General features: G+C 50.3%; 1 protein-coding gene across 2 annotated transcripts; it reads left to right on the forward strand.

The window, feature by feature from the left end:
* Positions 1 to 219: 219 nt before the first annotated feature.
* On the forward strand, positions 220 to 14,589 carry TCTE1 (t-complex-associated-testis-expressed 1). Of its 2 annotated transcripts, none has more exons than XM_051615836.1 (5): positions 220 to 280; positions 5,664 to 5,933; positions 9,936 to 10,492; positions 11,045 to 11,494; positions 13,470 to 14,589. In XM_051615836.1, exons 1-5 carry the CDS (start codon positions 265 to 267, stop codon positions 13,644 to 13,646), a joined length of 1,470 nt encoding a protein of 489 aa, XP_051471796.1. In that variant the 5' UTR covers positions 220 to 264; the 3' UTR covers positions 13,647 to 14,589. The 2 variants fall into 2 exon arrangements, with proteins under 2 accessions (XP_051471796.1, XP_051471797.1); XM_051615837.1 differs by lacking the exon at positions 220 to 280 and adding an exon at positions 589 to 672.
* The last annotated feature ends 18 nt before the right edge of the window (positions 14,590 to 14,607 follow it).

Consider the following 14,607-nt stretch of genomic DNA (forward strand, 5'->3'; position numbering starts at 1 on the left):
CCGGCAAGAGGATGCTGACTGGCAGAACGGAAAGAAAGGGGACTGAGGAGGGGAGAGACGGGAACGCACACAGCAGATGGACCCAGGTCTTTCTGTCAGCAGAGTCCTCACATTTGCTCTCCTCCCTCTCAGACCTGTCTGCGATCTGCCATTCGGGGCAGCGGCCCCACAGAGTCAGGCCTCGAAGCAAGCCAGCCTCAGGCACCGGCGGCAGCCCCTCCAGCAAGGACGCTGCTGCCAACGCTGACGCGCCGTAAAACGCCCATGGGCGGCACAACAGGTACCTGAGCACAGCAAAGCATCCCCCCTCGGAGTACGGGTTCGCAGCGGGCTCCTTGCCCTGTTTTGTTTTGTTTTTTTTCCACGCTGCCAAGAAGCCACAGCGGCTGCCCCTGCAGGCGCGTCAAGGACCTGGGCAGAAGTCCCCACCAGCACCCCTGGCGCAGCTCCCCGGGCCAGCGCGGGGTGCGAAGGGCGTCCTGCTGAGCCCACACGCCTCCTTGGCGCTGGAAAGGAGGGCTCCCACCGCCGGGCCTCAGCCCTTTCCGCGGGGCGGGCCGGCAGGGGCAGCCCGCACCCCCCCCCCCCCCCCCTCCCCGTTCCGCACCCGCGGAGCAGCCCCCGCCGCGCCCCGGCAACGGCGGCGTCCCTGGCGACCGGCGGCGGCGGCAGGTGAGGGGCCGGGCCGGGCCGGGCCGGGCCGGGGGGAGGCGGGCGGGCTGCCCCTGCTCCCCTGCCCCGCCGCCGCGGGCAGAGCCGGCAGGCGGAACCCCGAGCCCGAAGGGGGACCCCGCCTGCTCCACGCCCGGCCTGCGGCATTCCCGGGGGGCTGCCGCATCCCCCCCTCCCCCCCGCTGGGCCTCCCCGCCTCGGCGGTTTGCAGGGCTTAATCAAGCGGCTGGGCTAATGAGTTTTCTTGGCTTCCGGGGAGCTGGGCTGGTGGGCCTGGCAGGGGGCAGGGGGGGCACGCTGTGGTTTAGCAGCAGCCAGATGTTTTCCTTCCCTCCCGGGATGAAGAGGTTCCTCCCGGAGTCTCCCGGGGCTGGCTCGACGGTGTGCGGCGTGGCCAGGGCTGCGGTGGGCAGTGCTCGGGTCCTGGCGTCTGTCGGTGTTTCTGACACCTCGTCTGGGCAGCGACCCTCACCGGGGCAGGCCTCTGGGGTGGTGACAGATACCCAGGACCACAGGGCTGGTCCTTCCATGCTGGCTGGGTTTCAGCTGTCACCGTTTGACTCGGGTCTGACAACAACGCTCTCGACCCCCTCCCTTCCTCCCAGGTAGGGAAGGAGAGAGAGAAGAAGAGAGAGACTTGGCTGGATTGAAAACTAAACTACACAGCTTTAATTAAACACTAATGATATAAGAAAATATATACAATTATATACAAATATGTTCATATATGTGCAAGAGCCTCTCAGGAGAGCTCGAGCCTGGAGGTCAATGGTGACAGAAGGACGGAGTCCTCCCCGGGCCCCGGCCATGGATGGAAGAGAAGGGAAGGAGAAGCAGGAAGAAAATTGTCTTCTGTGATCTCTGACGTTCCTCTGAGCTTATGTGGATATATGGAATGGAATAGCTCTGGCCAGTTTTGCTCTCTGTCTAATTCAGCCTCCTACAGGGGGGATCACAGATCTCCCCGTAGTGTCTGAGCCGGCAGAGTGAAGGTGCAACCTTGAAGCCCCAGCACTTAGAAAAACATTCCATTCTTATCAGTCTGAATTGGAACACACTGTGACTAGTTCAAAGAAAGCTTAGTGAAGGAAAAAAAATCAGTAAAGGGAAAATTGGCTTCGTCCTGGCTCAAACCAGGTCAACAGTCATGACATTAACCATTTTACCATATAGCCAGCTGGCCTCAGTCGGCCCGATCTCCCATTACAGAGGAATTCCATGATATCTGAAGCCAAATAGATCCCTCATTTGGCAAACTATTTTAATTTTTTTTAAAAAAGTACTTAAGGCGCATTGCAAAGCCTCAGCCCCTTGATGAGCCTGCAGTACACTGCCCAAATGCACACTTAGCATCAGCCTCTCAAAGTGTGGCAAGTCCTTGCAGGTGGTCGTGGGGTCAAGTGGTGTTAGCCAGGACTGGGGGATTGCTTGCCAACATCCTCACTAGCCGGCTCAGAGTAGGAGTAACAGCATGAAGCCCAGGACACCTGTAGTTCAGCTGGTAGTTTCTGGGTAGAGTGAGTTTCAGAGCAAATGTCATGTTGCCTGGAGCATAACCATCCCCAGCAAGAATTTCTTCTGTATTTACAAACTTACTGGTAAACACTGTGTGTATAGGCACTTCGTTTTTTGCATCACTGTGCTGCTGGTAGGAGATATCAGCCAAAGGTCACCCATTTCCATGTAACTCTTTATTTGGTCTCTCTGGGCTTTGGTGTGAATCAAAAGAGCACAGAACTTTTATGCTGGAGCACATGTCCTATTTCCAGATCAAAACAGGTGCAGCAGAAGGTTTGTTTGGCATGCTAGGTATTAGCATAAATTGGCATTTTCTGAAAGATCAGGTTCTTCCTGAGAAGGGAAGTGCGATTTCTTTTGTTTAGAAATGTTGGTGTCACTTACCTTTCAGCCTAATCTGAGTGTTAAATGACATAAAGTTGGAATTTAGTACATGACCCCATTCACTGTATATTATTTAATAAGCTTTTTCTAGCATAGGTGACATGTGGAGTGGGTGGGAAGGCACGTGTGTTAACACTGTTGACTTGGCTTATTGATAGTGAATTACAACAATTCTCCTGTGCTTAAATCCATGCTCAGCAAACTCTGGTGTGTTAGTCCTGGCTGGGTGAGGATCCTTCAGCCAAGGCAGAGGGGATGCAGGGGTGAAAGAGGTCCTTCCCCTGAGGGACTGCACCTGCGGAGAAGAGCAGTGGGGTGTGCTCCCTGTGCTGGGGGTGGTGGGGATGGATGCAGCAGGAGAGGTGACTCAGTGTCAAACTCAACTTCCCCCGGCACTGCAGGCGAGGGGGTTGATGCAGGCGCCTTGTTCGTGCTGGGTTCACACTGAGTGCTGAGTGGGGATGGGGGAGTCAGTGGAGCTGAGTAGGTGTGGAGCTCAGATCAGGGGAAAGCTCTTTAGCAGCCAGGACCCTCTGAGCTACCTGCTTCTCTTTTGGGGCCATCCTGTGTTGGGTCTGGTCCACAGCTGGGTGGTGCACACTGGCTGACCTCCTGCTGCAGCTGAGCTTTGCTCAGTCAGCTTCATCCAATGTATGGAGGGGCTGCAGTTTTCTGGAGCTGGGTTTCAGCTTTGCCTGAGGGCAGCTATGTCTCACGCTTGGTCTCCAGGAGCCCCTTTGGCAGTCCTGCATGTGCCATGGAAGATGTACCCTCTAAAAATTGATCTGGAAAGCAGCCATGAAATAATCATAGGCCACCGATGCTGCACTGGCTTTCCCCAGCAGCTGGCCTTTAACAATTGCTTCCAAAAGGTCAGGAAAGCCATCAGTAACTCCAATTAGCTGTGGCTGGCCTGGAGGACAGAGTGACACAGATGCTTTTTGAATAGGACGAAGGACTGAGCAAGGAGAAAATGTTTTTCCCAGTCACTTCTGTTCTATTAATGCCACCTCACTGCTACCCAGCTGTGCTTTGCCCTTCTGCTGAAGTCTGTCAAGCACCAAGAACTGGGTTTCAGCTGGGTCAACATGCTGTAGAGGATCTCTTCTCCCTCAATGGTGTCCCACTACCAAGGCACCTTCCCCTGGGGGCAGGAAGCTTTGCAGAGAGAGAACTTTCAGTCCTTGCATCTGCCCATCACCCATTTCTTCTCCTTCCACATCCACCCTTCTCCAGAACAGGATCACTTTTTCTATAGCTTTTGCCTTTGTCATCCATACACCAGTGCCTCCCGGGAAGTTCAGCTTCCCTGCCCTTGGCACCCTTCGTCCTCCTGCTTTGTGCTGGAGGTGCCCTGCTGCTGCCATCTCCACTCTTTCCTGACTGTCATTCTGAAACAGTTCCTCTCTCCGCAGACCTGCTTCAAGTGCATTTGAAGAAGCCTTGGCTGACACATTTGCTGCAGTACAGCATGAATCATTTTGCTCCTCTTCTGTAGTTCTCAGCATTTCACAGATTTCCTCTCTCCCCCCCTCTGCCAGTTCCTTTGCAGGCCCTTCTTTAGATGTCTTTTGGAGGGGGAAGGAGCAGAAGGAGGAACACCAGCAAAAAGTGAGCCACAAAGCTTTCAGGGATGGAGGGGCCTGTGCTGACTGAGGTAGCATAAACCGAGAGGGCAGAGGAGAAGGGAGCAGCCTGGTGCAGGGGAAGCAATTAAGATGCTCCATCTGGGGAGCACTGTCTGGCTCTTGCACTTCATAGAGAGGAGCTGTTTGGGATCAAAGGGCTGTTCAGCTGAGGGATGCTGTGGCACAAGATAGTACACGGCATTTGGCTTCTGTGCAGGATGTTATCACAGGACCCTTTTGATTCTACTGGGGTGCAAGGCCACCTTTAGCCTGAGGCATCCCCTTGGTCTTGCAGGAAGCTGTCCTCACCTCTGACCTTGCCATCTGTTCATCTGTCTGTGCTGCAGTCCTGTTATCCAGTTAGCCCAAGTGAGGATCAGCATGGGCCTGTGTGCCTTGGGGGATGCTCCCAAGCCTGGGCACTCCTGTTGAACCCAGAACTCAAGTGACAAATTCCTTCCTAGTGTCTTCTCTGCCTCTTTCAGACTGGTAGGGCTGGAAAGGGAACCATTAGGATTTCCATGCTATAACTGTACACGTGGGATCCTGACAGATGAGAGTGCTGGTCCCAAGGTTGGCGTAGGAGATGGCAAATGGGAAACTTTGTTCTGCAAAAGCTTTACAGAGCTAACAGGACTGGGCATCCTGCCTAGTGCTCTAGGCTGGTTCTTTTAGGTCTTATCTGCTTAGGCTCAGTGTGGTCTGAAGAGGTGTAACCATCTGATCCATTTGTCAGCTAATGGATGTTTGGAAGGAGTTCAGCTGGAGAGTAATTGGAAAAAGCACAAATAAACCACAAATATACTTAAAGTGTACTCGTCTGTAAAACATCTGTCTTTAAAGAATTACAAGAACAGGCATCCTGGATCAAAACAAAGATGGTCTTGCCCAGTACCCCACCCCTGCCAGTGTCTAGCAGCCGGTACCTGGAGAAGAGTAGAAAACCAATGCAAGTATGTATATATTTTTCCTTCAGCACTCTCCCCTCCTCCAGCTGTGTTCCACTCACCCTGGGCCAGTTGTAGTTCCTGCACAATGAATCATTCTTAAGGGGTTTATCTTCCATGGACTTGTCCTGGAATGTGCACAGACATTCTGTAGCAAGGAATTCCCCAGCTCAACTGCAGGTGGTGTGAAGAACTATCATTTTCCTTTGCTTTAAACCCAACTCCTGCCAGCTTCACCTATTTTTTTATGGGAAAAACCAGTAAAAAATCAAATCCTGTCCATCCTCTTCAGTAGCACTCTGAATTAATACCACGTTATTATCTGCTTATTATGCTTGGCACCTAGAGACCTCTTAGTACCAGACACAGTAGAAAGATAAGGCTGAATAATAATTGCTTAGTTGCAGTGCTCCCAGTCCAAGCAGAGAGACAGGCAAAGAGCAGGGGCTGAGTGCATTACAAGGGAGATTTCTTATTGCTGGCCTCTTTCTAAAGTTACCTTCTTCTTTTGCAGGCATCCCAGCTGGAAAACATGGTGGTGACTCCTGCTCTCAAGCAATTTTCATCTTTCTTGTCCTGAAGGAGAAGTGGATCTTGAGCAGGATGCAGCAGCCAGTGGCTGGTGACAGGAGCACAGCCATTCCCTGGCTGTATCCATCCCAGACCAGCCTCACTTCTGACTCGTACCGTATGCACCGCATCATCGAGGATCCCGAGTGGTCCCTTGCCACTGTCCCCCACCTCACTGAACTCTGCCTCCAGCACATTGTCCAGAATTTCGAAAGTAAGCAAGAGCTTGTCTTCCCTGGTGCACATGAAGAGAGAGCACCAGTGATGGGGAGCAGAGGGTCAACAAGATGGGTAGAGGCGTCTGAAAGGCAGAGCGTGGTACCCAAGCCTGCTGAAGGGAGAAATATCCCTTCAGGCAGCGAGTTAAACAAACTGCTTAGTTGCTAAGTATATACTTGTACACTCCAGGGGTGGCTGTAGTCCTCTGGGCTGCTATGCAGGATGTGACTGTGCCCTAACCTTGTCCTATTGTTTCCTCTTCCCTCCATGCTCTGCTGAACTCAATTACCTCAACTGTGGCCGGGGCTGTGGAGTTGCTGTTTCCTTCTCTAGATTCATGCACACATGATGGTAGCTCTCGAGGATGGAGCTCCGACGTGTCTTATTGATAGGGCTTTTAACTAGGTTGGAAGGGGGTGGGGGATAAAGCCAGGCTCACTACAGATGAGCCTAGGGGTGGTGTGGTGGTCGGGTCAGCTCGTCAGGCAACCTCACTGGAGGCCCAGCTTAAATGCCTTTGTACAAATGCATGCAGCATGGGGAATAAATAGGAGGAATTAGAGATGAGGGTGAGCCTGCAGGGCTATGATCTCATTGGTATTACTGAGACCTGGTGGGATGGCTCCTATGACTGGAGCATCAGAATGGAGGGTTACAAACTCTTTAGGAAGGACAGACAGGGTGGATGTGATGGGGATGTTGCCCTCTATGTCAAAGACCAGCTGGAGTGCATGGAGCTCTCCCTGAGGATGGATGCAGAGCTAACAGAGAGCTTATGGGTTAAAATTAAGGGGAAGAAAGGCCAAGGTGACATCACAGTGGGGGTTTGCTACAGGTCACCTGAGCAGGAGGATAATATAGATGAGGCACTATATAGACAGATAGGAGCAGCTTCACATTCACAAGCCATGGTCCTCATGGGAGAGTTTGCTGATGATATCAAGCTGTGTGGTGTGGTTGACAACCAAAGAGGGAAGGAATGCCATCCAGAGGGCCCTTGACAGGCTGAAGAGCTGGGCCAGTGCCAACCTCGTGAAGTTCAACAAGGCCAAGTGCAGGGTCCTGCACCTGGGTCAGCACAACCCCAGGCACAAATACAGGCTGGGGGAAAAATGGCTGGAGAGAGACCTGAGGAGAAGGACTTGGGAGTGGTAGTAGATGAGAAGCTCGACACGAGCTGCCAGTGTGCGCTGGAGCCCAGAGAGCCAGTTGTGTCCTGGGCTGCATCAAAAGAAGTGTAGCCAGCAGGGCCAGGGAGGTGATTCTGCCCCTCTGCTCTGCTCTGGTGAGACCCCACTTGGAATACTGTGTACAGTTCTGGTGCCCTCAGAACAAGAAAGATATAGACCTGGTGAAGAGGGTCCAGAGAAGGGCCACCAAGAGGATGCACCTTTGTAGCACCTCTGCTACAAAGACAGGCTGAGAGAGTTGGGGCTGTTCAGCCTAGAGAAGAGAAGGCTCCAGGGAGACCTTATAGCGGCCTTCCAGAACCTGAAGGGGCTACAGAAAAGCTGGGGAGGGGCTTTTCATCAGAGAAGATAGTGATAGGACAAGGGGTAATGGTTTTAAACGGAGAGAGGGGAGATTTAGGTTAGATATTAGGAAGAAATTCTTCACCATAAGGGTGGTGAGGAACTGGAATGGGTTGCCCAGGGAGGTTGTTGATGCCCCATCCCTGGAAGTTTTTAAGGCCAGGTTGGATGAGGTTTTGTGCAACCTGATCTAGTGGTAGGGTTCCCTACTCTTGGCAGGGGGGTTGGAACTTGATGATCTTTAAGGTCCCTTCCAACCTTAATGATTCTATGATTATTTGATTCTAGGTGTTGTACAAAGAGAAGAACCGCTCCCTACTCAAAGGAGCTACCATCTCAGGATACATACTGTACTCAGACCTTCTTCACAGCTTTTGGTGGCAATGTGACAGTTATATCCTCAGGCAGGGAATGTGCTTTTTGAAGCAGGTGGACTGATGAAACACAGCAAAACAGAAAAAGCATTTCTCACCTGGGAACTGACTGGGAGGGGGAAAGAAAGGGCCTACACATCTTTTTGGCTGACTCAGTGGAGTGGCAGCAAAGACCAAAGATAAGTCTAAGGCTGTGTCCACATTAGGACTGTATGACAGTGTAGAGGAGCTCAGTGCTGCCTTATGCCTGGAGCTGATGGTGCTTGGGGCTCAGAGCTGATGGCACTTGGAAGCTGGAGCTGGGAGACCCTCACAGTCCTATCAGCCTGGTCAGTCAGTCTGATGTCAAATGGATTTGACCTACATTGTGTGCATGTAAAAGCAGTGTGCTCGGCATCTTGGGGACCCTGATGACATTACCTGACTTGTGCAGCTACATCTTGCCCAGTGGTGCTGCCTGAGTGAGCCTGAGTGAAGCTAGCCTAGTTCTGACCCTACGTGTCCTGTCCCTGCTTGTGTTGTGGGACTTTGCAGGGACTTTGCAGAGAAGGTCACTGCAGTGCCAGCTGTAGGACACTGGATTGTCCTCCAATGGGAAGAGGACACACTCTGTGTGTCTCTAGGAAGCAAATGCCACAGAGGCAGAAGACAGAGACCGCACTTTGTGTCTCAAAATCTGTTTTCCCATGCACAGATAGGCCACTCCACTGATTATGTTCCCCTGAAAGCGGGAACCCAACCCACACACAGAGTCAAGATGTTTGCTTTAATATCCAGCTCAGTGCAGAAGAGGGAGCAAGGTGGTAATCCACAAAGCAAGCTCAGTTTCCTGAAATGCAAAGGCTACTTTCATACCCAAAAACGTGAGAAAGAACTTTATCTCTAACATTATTCTACCACTGGCACACACGACTGGTCAACTAATCCATCACTTCCATTTAAAGTGGCAATGCTCAGGAATTTCACTAAGCATGCTCAGAGAGTAAGGGGCTTCTTTTTAGCAAGGGTCCCTTTAGACTGTGGGTGTGAATTTGAGTATGCTAATGGATCGTTCATATATCAGAGATTTCAGTTACTCAAGGTGTTTTTCCCCAGTGCTCAAGGCTGTAACCAAGATAAGCTGTGGGGAGTGCCACTTTCCATCCCTTCCATCTGTCTAGCAGATGTCCCGCAGGCCTGTCTCAAGGCTGGGCTGTTGACTACCTGGGACATGTTTTTCTCTCAATGGAATCTGGTTTTGTCTAATTCTTGCTCTTTCACTGCTATCTAGGCCCTGTTTTTATTCTGCATGCCCCTTATGTTTTCTTGTATGTGACTTTCCCAAATGTAATTTGTTTTCCCCAAGTGTTACTTATTTCAATTAATAACTGACATCAGTGATTTCTGTTGATGCTACCGTGTATGTGTCACCAAGCATTCATGATGTCAGTATACATGGCTTTTTTTGTGGTGTTTCTTAACACAAAGAAATTCCAGCACAAAGGAACCAACTTAGACCTAGGGCAAACATTGAGAAACAGACTGAGGGAAGAAAGCTCCTGGGAAAAGGGAACTTTTATTTGAACAAGGTGGACAGGAATCAATTTGGGGTAAGGCAGACGAGTTAAGATTAAAAGGCACCAGAACTTGCATGAATAGCACACAGACAGTGATTCTCAAATATCATTCTTTAATATGCTTAGAAACCAAAGGGAGAAAGTTCAGCAAATGACAAGCCAAGCTCTCTCCTCACTGTAAGGCTGAATTAGCTCTCTTGGGAGCAGAAGTCCTACTCTGAATATAAACTGCATTCGAACTAAATTTACTCTGGGAGCTAAGTTTCTGATGCAGTTCCCAAATATTATGGGAGGAAGCCCAGTTATGCTGATGTTTTATTGTAAAAGTTAGAAATCCTACACAGAAATGTAGGAAATGTATCCTACTCATTTTCTGCCAGCTTAGCTCCCTCCACCAGCAGCTGGCAACTGAGAAGGGAGCCAGTATCAGCAGTAGGGAGGGCTTGGGCACACAGCTGGGGACCTAAGCACAATCACAGTGGCAGCATAGTTCCTACAGCCCAGAGCAACCTCTCCTCCTCTTCCTTCTCTCCAGAGAACCCTATTTTGAACCATCTTCTGCCTGAACACCAAAAGAAGGTGCTGGACAGGCTTTCCACTGGCCTTCCACTCACTGTGACTGCCAACCTAATAAGTGATGAGGACTACTGGAAGAGGTGCTGCACTGAACGATGGCAAGTGTGTGACATCTCCAGCTATGGAGAGAGCTGGAAACGGATGTTTTTTGAACGTCACCTGGAGAACGTCCTGAAATGTTTCATCCCTAACTCCACAGACCCTAACCAGGTCCTAGAGCTCATCCCACTCTGCAAAGACTATGTGCGGAAACTGGAGGTTGATCAGTTCCTGCCACCAGTGAAGGTGGATCAAATGGAGGAGAGTGATACAGACAGTGATACTGGGCTCAGTGATGTCCCCATGCATCACTACGACCTTGGAGTCCTCATTACTGCTCTCCCTCACCTTGAGGAGCTTCATCTCACTTATGGTGTGAAGGACTGTGGCATGAACTTTGAGTGGAAACTCTTTAACTTTACCTATCAGGACTGCTGCAACTTGGCTGTCGCCGTGAGGATGTGCCACAACTTGAAAGTAACGTATCCCAAACCCAACCTTCCTTGATCAGCTAGATCTTCAAATTTCCCAGGGGTAGAAAACCAGGAGCCAGTGTTGCTTTCTGGGAGCACCCATCCCCTTGCAAGCAGAGTGCAAGTCCAGCAGAGTGCAGAGATGTTAACTTGCTGGCCTAGCGCTGAGTGTCTTGCTCGGCATATGTTCTTGTTAGAAATGGTTGCCAAAGGGTTGGTAAGAAAACTGCTTGCTCCCACAAAGCATGTTCCCTGGAACCCAAGAGAAAGCAACACTCCTAATTTAGCTGGACAGTGAGAGTAAGAGGAGAGGAACAGGTGTTTCCAGCAGATGAACCATTTCTCCCTAGAACACGCAGGAGACATCAGTGGTGTCTCCAGCCTGCTGGAAGTATCTGCCCACTGTAAAAGCAACAGCTTGAACCTGCTGGCTAAAGGTGTCTGAAGTGAAGGGAGACACTGCCTGGTGGGCCATGGGCTTAACTCACTGGAGATCTTGCACAGAGCACAATCCAAAGCACTGGCTCTTTAGTGTCCCTGTCCTTTATGCCCACAGGTTTTCAAGTTGACGCGCAGCAACGTGGATGATGAGAAGACCAGGCTGCTGGTCCGTAACTTGCTGGATCACCCCAGCTTGGTGGAGCTGAACCTTTCCCACAATCTCATCAGGGACAAGGGGGCAAAAGATGTTGGCACGTTGATCACCCGCAGCAGATTAGAAATCCTCAATCTGTGTAACAACCAGATTGGTCACCTAGGGGCTCAGGCTCTTGCCCATGTCCTGGCCAAGAACTCCACCCTCATCTCCCTGAATCTGCGCCTCAATCATGTGGAGGACAAAGGTGGGGAGGCGATTGGTCAGGCCCTGCTGACCAACACCACCCTGAAGTCCATCCATCTGGGAAGTAACAACCTGTCAGAGGGAACCGCTAAGCTTTTCTCCCAGGTCCTGGCTCAGAATGCCACCCTGACAAGCATCAATTTCTCATGCAACAACCTGGGGCTGGTAAGAGAAACCCCTTCTCCCTGCAGTTTGTGAGACCGTGTGGTGGCCTTGCAAAGCACATGCTGAGCCTGCCCTGTCTTGAAGCCACAGAGGCAAATGCATCTCTAACGATGCAGTCTTGCTGCTATACCAGTCAGTTGTGAGGAGGGAGGAAATTAGAAGATGACAGGAAGGAGAAGGACATTTTCTGTGCACACACACATCTAGCTCTGTTGACAGGAGCTCCCAATCTGAATCTGGCTTCCAGGCTTTGGGCTTCTGGGCAGATTTTCCCCCTAGGAAACGGAGAACGAGGAAGTATGTCTGGGAAAAATCAAAGCCACTTCACACATGTGGGAGTATCTAATAATGATATGCAGCATGAGACAAGAGCCTTATGCATATCCTCTGCACTTTGGATCTGCTGTGCCATCTGTCACTCAGCAGCACACAGATAGTGTCACCCTTCCCAGAATCTCTTCTGTCCATCACATGCTCAGGGGAGGCTGAAAATTTGCTCTGTTGTTGTGCTCCTTTAACTCACCTTGCCACTCTGGAATGGCATGGTAGGTCAAAAATGTCACATCTAGGTGCTTATGAGTGGCTCCTAAACCACAGGCTTACAGTTTTCTAGATAGAGGAGCATCCACAGATCTTAGAATCATAGAACCATTGAAATTTAGAATTGTTTGGGTCACTAAAGTTCCAACCACCCTGCCATGGGTAGGGACACCTCCCACTAGACCAGGTTGCTCATCTTACTACATCCCCAAAAGTTGCAGTATGCAACATGCTCACAAACCAGGCTGCTTCTCTTCTGCTGATTAAAAAGAGCCTAAGAAATCTGAAACAGCCAAATGCAATCATGCTGGCTTTTAAACTTTCTGCTCTGCCTTAATTTTTCTCACTGTCACAATAGACAGCAAGACCAGCTGTCCCTGCTGGCAGGAATATTGGCATCAATGTATTTGACAACAGTTTTAAAATGATTTGATGGCAGAAACCTTTTGTGAGTTCTGAGGTTTATGATCTTAGACGGGGAAAAACATTTGAGTGTAATGACACAAGGGGGAAAAGGTTGGAAAGGAGAGAAGGATTTTTCCTTCAGAAAAAATAATCTTTGTGATTAGCATCTAGGAAACAAGTGAACCTGTGGTATTATATTTGGAGATATGGGTGTCTTTGTTAGAGATGCATCAAATTCTGACTTCCAGAGCCCATTAAAAGACATTCCTTTCCTGTCCTTTTTGTCCTGTCCTTTTGAGCAGGTCAAAGAGGCAGGGTGCTGGGATGAGGGGACTTCCTGGATGCAAGAGATGGGCACAGGAGGTTAATTTGGTACCTGAAAAAGAATAGCTGGGGGAAGTGGGTAACAAAGTCAAATTGTCACATCCCTAAAGACAATGCTTCAGGTAAGGGAAGGAAATGTTCCCAAGTGAATTGCCTCCTTAAGGCTATCTACATCACATTTTCTGCCCCATACAGGCTGGACTCCAGCTGTGTGAGATGTTTCTCACCGGAAAGCCAACCCAGCCTGGGAAATCACATCCAGGCAGAATACTGCTAGCAGTGGAGCTCTCAGCACTGCCGAGATGATGAGCAGTGCTCTAATCACACTGCCCTCTGTCCCCAGCTGGCAGTGAGCTGGGGACCAGGGGCAGGGAGGTGCAGAGACTCCTCTCAGGTTATCATTGCCAGCCATGCTATTAACCAGCCTGAGCTTGAAGACTCCTGACACCGTGCCCAGAGGGAGTCATTAGCATGTGTCACATCACTGAATGCTGCATAAGGTTACACTCCTTCCCTGTGTACTTCTCCTGTGAGCAAAATTTTGGGCTTGGGCTTCAAAGGCCTTGGTCACTTTTAGCACCATCTCTTGGGCTCCCCACCACTGGCAGGAGGGAAATGCAGAAGTTGTCCTGGGGAAGAGGGAAATAGAGCAATACACTTCACTTTTGGGCCTCCTCCTTTAACCCTCCTTCTTACCCATTTGCAGGATGGTGGGAAGCAGCTGCTTGATGGGCTGGCAAATAACAAGGTTTTGACCGAGTTTGACCTCCGCCTGGCAGAGGTGGGCCAGGAGATCGAGTACCTTATTCACCAAATTGTGTGGGCCAACCAGGAAGCAGAAAGCCTGGAGACTCTGCAGCAACCCCCTGCCAGCCCCCTCTGAAGAAAACACTCCAGAGAGCAATGAGCTTTGCAGGTTCAGTGTTGGGGATACTTTACTTCAGAGACTTGTATTTATTTGTATTTCTGAGCAACACTCAATCTGTGGCCACCACCACAGCCCTTCCCAGATTCCCATCATCCTACTTGTGACTTAACACCAGACAGATGTTTCATCTCATGGGACAGTAGTGGCACCACAGAAGCAATCTGCCTCTTGAACGCTCTCTCCCACTGCACCTGAAACTAAATCCCACCTCCTGTAATGTTTCTTATGTGCTCTGGCAGCAAGCCCAGTTTGGGCAGCTGCATGTTGTTCCACCTGTAAAGCAGCCAAGGTGAAGTCTCCACCATCTAAATGGTCTAAGTCCAGACCTAACCTTCAGGGCAGGCAGCTCATTAAGGCTTTTTGCTGAGGAGGGCTTGAGACACGTAGAGAATAGAGGGAATGTTGCTTCTAGTTCCTGTGCAGCTTTTTCTGGCTGTTGCTCTGCTCAAGGATTTATTCATTTTTATAGCAAAATTTCTCAGGAGTTTCAGATTTGGGTGGTGAAAAGTAGGAAAAAATATATTTAAATAAATGATGGGTCTCTCCACCATGGTTTCCTGCTTTGGGTTGCTATGCCTTTGATCAGCGCTAGCCTGCTTTGCAGAGACAAATTCTTTTCAATCAGATGCTTACCTCAACTAGTAGTGCTCTTCTGTGCAAACCTGTCAAAAAACAATCTGTTTCACATAACTGCAAGCTAGAGGGGTCCCTGCAGGACTGCTGGCTTGCACAGCCCACAGGGTTGAAAATGCAGCAGCTTCCTTGGGCTTGGAGGAAAATGGAGCAGCTTCCTTCTGCCCCATGGGCTTGTGGCCACTTGAGAACAGGACAGAGCACATACCTGACTGCCTTGGTCCTTTGACAGCCCCACTCAGGAGAGGTCAGTGAGGAATTAAGCAAGGGGGCCTTCATGCAT

Source organism: Apus apus, chromosome 3, assembly GCF_020740795.1.
Source record: "Apus apus isolate bApuApu2 chromosome 3, bApuApu2.pri.cur, whole genome shotgun sequence".
NCBI classification, from domain to species: domain Eukaryota; kingdom Metazoa; phylum Chordata; class Aves; order Apodiformes; family Apodidae; genus Apus; species Apus apus.